Source organism: Diutina rugosa (genome assembly GCF_008704595.1).
Source record: "Diutina rugosa strain CBS 613 chromosome Unknown scaffold99_size9976, whole genome shotgun sequence".
Classification (NCBI taxonomy): Eukaryota; Fungi; Ascomycota; class Pichiomycetes; order Serinales; family Debaryomycetaceae; genus Diutina; species Diutina rugosa.
In genome coordinates, this window is record NW_022995062.1 from 4,014 (window position 1) to 9,918 (window position 5,905).

The following is a 5,905-nucleotide window of genomic DNA, read 5'->3' on the forward strand; positions in this document are numbered from 1 at the left end:
CGCCACTGACGAGCAAAAGCTTCCCCAACATTCCGTAACTAATATGTGTGTCATTAGGGCTGGAAACCCTGGTCCTGTGATTTCTACGGTGTTGCGATCCCCCCCCAGCTATATCCCGCCAATTAATAAGCGCATTGGCTAAGTATAGAGCTGCGGGGGGGCATCCGTTGATTTAGTTAATTCCTGGTAGGGTTATTTCCCTTGAGGTTGGGATTGCTGTTGGGGCGGAATAAACTGAAGCAGAGGCGAATGGGACGGGAGAAGTTGAAGCAGAGGTGATATGGGCAGTCGTTGAAGCCCAGGCCGGCCAGGAAGGTCAGACCGCTCATGGGTAACAACATCAAGAATTTGGAAAAAAGGCTCATAATTGGATTGGTGTGGGACAATTGTGGCGCCCGTTATTTATAGTTTTTCTGGCCGTCACTAATTAGTTAGCTATCCGTGACGGACTCCTTAGGACAAACAAAGGAAATAACGGTGGGAATTGTCGGAAATTCCAATTTATGGTGCCGCTGCAAATAAACACATAGCCGTGATGACACTCTATTTGATCTGTGTGCCAGTATGATTGAGAGTCAATCTTTATCTGAATATCCTTCACAGCCCCAACACCTCATCGTACCTTCAGATAAATGGCTCGTTGGTGCCCTGAATCTTTGACAACTTCCTGTAGGGACCTCAAGAATCATGGTACCTGCATGCTCCTAGAACCAAATTGAATATAGGCTTCTCGGGCATTGAGAAAATTTCAACCAGCATATCGCTCTATTCTCGCCAACAAAGTCACGAGCCGTAAACAAAAGGGCTCAAAATATTCTTGCAGGCAAAACTTTCACACATCGCTAAAAGCATGAACTGTACGGGACATCGATGAAGTAATGCCGGCACTTGCGTTTATCCAGCAAAGACCAAGACGTCTGCGCCAACTCAATCTAAGTTAACTAGAGGCGTTAGCTGGTATTTAACAGATTGCATTACTCCGTACTATATACGTACCTTATATTCAACGCCTGTATCCAAGGCGTAGCAGCCGGCAGCAAACGCGGCACACCCATACTAAGGCCATTAAACAGGGCTTTCCTCGAAATGGGCTAGCGCACCTTCCGATTATTCCCGACTAGCTAAAAGCAAATCCATTAAAGGCAACGAAAACTTTAGTTTGATTGTGAGTCACACGCTTCAGTCGATACCGTCGTGTGTCTGTAGATGGCATTCCTCATGCCGACAAAAATTTCTAATTCATGGGTCGATGGCTCTGGACTGTTGTATGGTTCACCCTGTCCATGTGACGTCAGCGCCTTCTCAAGAGTGTCTCCGGTACTCCCCGATTGGTCTCCCCATATTTCTTGGGTGACAACGGTCACTGCACTTTCTGTTTGCCGCAGATTCCCCGGTTAGGCTTCAATTTGCCCCGACACGAAATTCAGTTGAGTGCACATCCTCGGAGAAAGGTATATCTTTCAAGGTTTAGACATTTGAATTCTTACTCCATTGCTTTGTAGTATTCACTATTGAAACATCAGCTGAAATTGCTATCTGCCGATAACATTTTGATTGATGATCACGCAGTCCACCAGCGGTCACAGCCGCCTGAGGACTCACACGACCAGAAACGCGAGGGATCAGGACCAAGATCCACCCTATTCCCCAAGATTCGTGTTCGATTTGTATTTGCCAACTCTATAAAACGCTATAAACCACCATCAACACCCGATTTTGATATAGCCAGCTCACAAATTCAAATCGCTGATGATGCGGTCGGCCAAGTGCTTGTAGTTCCAGGTATTGCCGACAATCTTCTTCAAGATCAACGCGTGCAAGTTGACAATGGGCACCTTAACGATCTCGATCTGGAAGTTGACAGGGGTGCGCTTGACGCCCCGGCCAGAGCTGCCGGTGCCTGAGCCGCCGGTGCTCAGCACCAGCAGGCTGTGGTGATGGCGGGCCCGCTGCTCGATCCGCAGCAGCACCAACATGTCGCTGCCGCCGTGGACGGCGAGCATATTCACCGAGTCGACGGAGTCCTCCGGTTGGTTAAGCACGTAGGCTCTGAACTCGTTGGAGTCGTCAGCTAAGTCCACCTCGTCGCCGTGGCCTCTAAGAGCCTTGGCTGCTGCGGGAGTGTGAGGCGGGGCCGCGGGCTGGCCGTTGTTATCGCGTTGTCTCGTAAACAGAGCCATGCGGCGGTGGCCCAGCATCGAGCCCAGCAGCCGGTGGGATAACGACCCTTGCTGGCTCTGAGGGATGTCGCTGGGCAGAAGCATGTGTTTAAGCAGCGACTGGCGCAGCACTTGCTTCATCTCCGGGGTGTGAACGGTGGTGCCGTCGATCAGCGACAGCGTCAGCTTGAACGCATCACCATAGAGCTTACGTTCTTCGGGAGTAATCTCCGCTTCCGGTTCGTCAGATGTAGGCTGGTACAGGGGCGTGTGAGAGCAGATAAATCCGCCCTTCACCTCCTGGAACCGTACCCCTAGTTTCGAAAGCACGCGGATGATGTTGTAGCGAATCACGGGGAGCGGTTTCGTCAGCGTCGTCTGTACGGAGAAGAACCCCTTCAAAAACATCGTCTTCAGGTGCTCGATCAGCGGCATCAGCCCCGGACGGGCCTGGCGGTAGTGTTCCATAATTTCCTCGTCGGATAACGGAGGCACCTCGTGGGGCCACTCGGGAAGCTCGTTGACGTCGTTCAAGTTGATATCGTCAAAGGCATCGGCCATGAAGTTGTCATCGGAGTTCTGGGCGCCCATAGCGCTGGGCAAGGGAGGCACGGGACCCGAGCTGCCACCACCATAGTTAGAGCCCATGGCGTGGGACTTATTGCGTACGTGGCCCACCAGCTTAGCGCGAGCAGTGGGGTGGAACTTGCGCCGCAACAGCGTCAGGGGAGTGACGGAGAACTGCAGGACCTGGGCCAGTTGTGGGCTCAGGCTGCCGCTAGCAGTGCCTGAGCCAGATTGACCTTGTAAAGTAGGTAAAGGAGGCAAGTACTCCACTGGGGTAAACCCATGGAACCCCTTCTGCAGGTGCAGTCGGCCGTGTTGGCGTTTTTGCAGCAGCGATCTTCTTGCGTCCATCTGGGCGGAATTGGCCAGCGCTTGCTGTTCTTTCGCCGTGACCTTCATCAGCACACCGCGGCGGACAAGCGGGTCATTGCGGGGCAGTTCGGAAGTGGAGCCGATAGCCAGAAACTCCGGCGGCGGCGGCAGTACCCGCGGCTGTCTCTTGGAAGAGAGCTTACGCAACAAGTTATTGATCCCCAGCTTCGAGCCAAGTTCGCTGGCGCCGCTGGTGGAGGAAGAATGGCCGTGGCCCATCAGCTGTTGCTGAGTGTGGGCAGGAGCTTGAGGTACGGGAGGCACGGTAGCCGCGGGTGGCGAAGGCGCCGTCGTCAAATCGTCGTAATGCTGTTGTCTGGGGTCCACATCGACCAGGTGAGCCGGTTCGGGGATCTGGAGGGGGGCAATGTCGACGTTGGTGTCGAGAGCCTTGAACATATCCGAGACGTCGGGTGAAAACGGACGACGGGGAGGAGCATCCAACACGGGGGCGTCGACGGTGGTGGCCACCGGCTTGCCCTCGCGACCCGGGGAGGTGATGACGTTGATTTCCGTGGGCAATTGGTGGCGGTTGGGGTCGGGCAGGGCGCCGACAATGGCGGTAGTGCGGTGCAGCCGCTTGGGGGCTAACGCTGCCCCCAGCAGCGACGACGCCAGCGTATTTGCCGACGCTTGCGGGCGCGGCAGCGTGTCGCGGGAAGCGGCCTCCTGGGCCTGGATCTGCTGGAGCGGCAGCTGCATCGGCGCCGTGGTGGAAGAAGCGACGTCGGCGGTAGGCGTGCGCAGGCGTGCCGGTAGGGTGGAGCTGCCCGAGGTGGAAGTGTTTGTGGTGGTGGTGGTGGTAGCGGAGGAAGTAGGGACAGGGGCAGTGGTGGCGCCAGTGGCGAGGGGGGGAGTATTCGTAGTCGGCTGTACTGGCGGCGTCGGCATTTGCGGGGTGTGAGGCATCTTGGGGGTGGAAGGAGCCTCGACAGGGATGGGTGGTTGGGCCATTGCGCGCAGATTATTGGCGACGGCAGCGGCGGCGGCCTCCAAGTTCGTCGGCACTGGCGGTGCTGATGGCGGTGCTGGCGGCAATGCTGATCCCGCCGCCGCTTGATCGGGAGTAGCGGCAGCGTTAGCGCTAGATTCACGCTTTCTAAGCGCTTCCTCCTTCGCCTTCTTCCGCTTTCTCATCTCGTCGACGAGGTAGTAGATCGAGATGAGCGGGTGGAAGCCGCCGGTGGGGTCGGGCAACAAGTGGGCGTTCAGCGCCAGCGCGTACTCGCGCCCCAGCTCGGTGATCTTGTGCCAGTTCTCGCACGACATCTGATACTCTAGCAGCAGTAACACCTTGGTCAACTCGTCGGTGATCAGCTGGACGGAGCCCAAATCAAACAGGGCGATCGTCTTGATGATCTCCGGGTCCAATGGGAGTGTCAACGGCTTTCTCGGAGGCACGTACAGCTGGGTCTTGTGATCGTAACCCTTATTCATCCACGGGTGGTTGATCACCTCGTATAGCAGCGCTCTCTTGCTGGGGTCGACCACGAGCATTCTCAGCAATAACAGCACGCACTCTCTCAGCAAAAACAGCGGGTACTCGACGTTCCCCTTCTTGATCTTCTCGTGAAGCACCAGCACCAGCTGGTCGTCAAAGGGGACCTTACCACACACTAATACGTAGAGGACAACGCCAAACAGCCACACGTCGACTTCGGGACCGGTATAGGGCTTCGCTGAGAGTAATTCAGGAGCAGCGAAATAAAGAGAACCACAGTAGGTCTTTAAAAGCAGCGCGGGCGAGTATAAATTCAGCAAACCAAAATCGATAATCTTGATGTCACCCTTGGCATTAATCATGATGTTCTCGATCTTCAAGTCGCGGTGGACGACGTTGTTGCGGTGGCAGTACTCGAGCGCCAGGGCAATGCCGCGAGCAAATTTGCGGGCGTGCTTCTCCTTGAGGGAGCCGTGAGCGACAATATAGTCAAGCATTTGCCCGCCCTCGACGTACTCAAACAACATGTAGTAGTGGTTGGTAAGTGGCACCATTTCGTAGAGACGGCAAATGTAAGGGTGGAACAACAACCGGCCGAGAGCGCCCTCTCGGATGGTGCGCTTATCGCGGGCGATCTCCTTTTCAAACTCCTTCTGCCGCTGCGCCGCTTCCTGAGGGGTCAGCGGCGGCGGGTCGTTGGCGTGGGCTCGCTGGTACACTTTGGCAGCGCGCGGGATGATTTTCACGGCGCAGATCTCCTTCAGCTGCTGGTGGTAGGCCATCTTCACTTTACCCATCAGCCCGGCGCCGATGGTGCGGATGAAGTGCCAGTCGCCCACCAGGCGCCGGTGGAACTGCTGCTGCGACTTCTTCTCGATGGGAGAGTCTTTCTGGGTCAGCGAGGGCGGCGGCCGCGGCTTTGGCGGCGGCATGGGCAAGGGCGACAGCGGGTCTTCACCGGCGGGCGCTGGTGGCGGCAGCCGCGGCTGTTGCGGCGGCGCCTGATGGGACTGACGCAGCGTCTGTGGCGGTGGCGGCGGCGGGTGCGACTGATGCGGTGCCTGGGGCGGCGCTGGCGGTGCCTGGGGCGGCGCTGGCGGCGCCATTGGCGACTGCGTTGGCGGCGCGGGCGCCCCGAGCTGGGGCAGGGCGATGGCAGCGGGCGGGAGCAACTCACGCTTCAGCAGGCCGTTCAGCGAGTCGCCGGCACGGCTCTGGTCCTCGCGCAGACTGCGGAGGGTGCCGCTGACCAGCCGGAGCATCCGGGCGGTCGCCGGCTGGTTGTTGGGGTTGAGTTTGGTGGCGCCGGCGTCGGCGGCCACAGGGTCCATCGCGGGGGCGGGGGGCGTGGCGGTGTCGAAAGGGG

The 5,905-nt window shown here is 57.3% G+C and overlaps 1 protein-coding gene across 1 annotated transcript; it reads right to left on the reverse strand. All coding sequences in view use genetic code 12, as the record gives it.

Moving 5' to 3' along the window:
* Positions 1 to 1,730: 1,730 nt before the first annotated feature.
* On the reverse strand, positions 1,731 to 5,870 carry KIN2 (serine/threonine protein kinase; the record flags this gene model as incomplete). Its single annotated transcript, XM_034155535.1, has 1 exon — positions 1,731 to 5,870. The coding sequence occupies one exon, from the start codon at positions 5,868 to 5,870 to the stop codon at positions 1,731 to 1,733; it is 4,140 nt and encodes a 1,379-aa protein (XP_034014917.1).
* Positions 5,871 to 5,905: the final 35 nt, after the last annotated feature.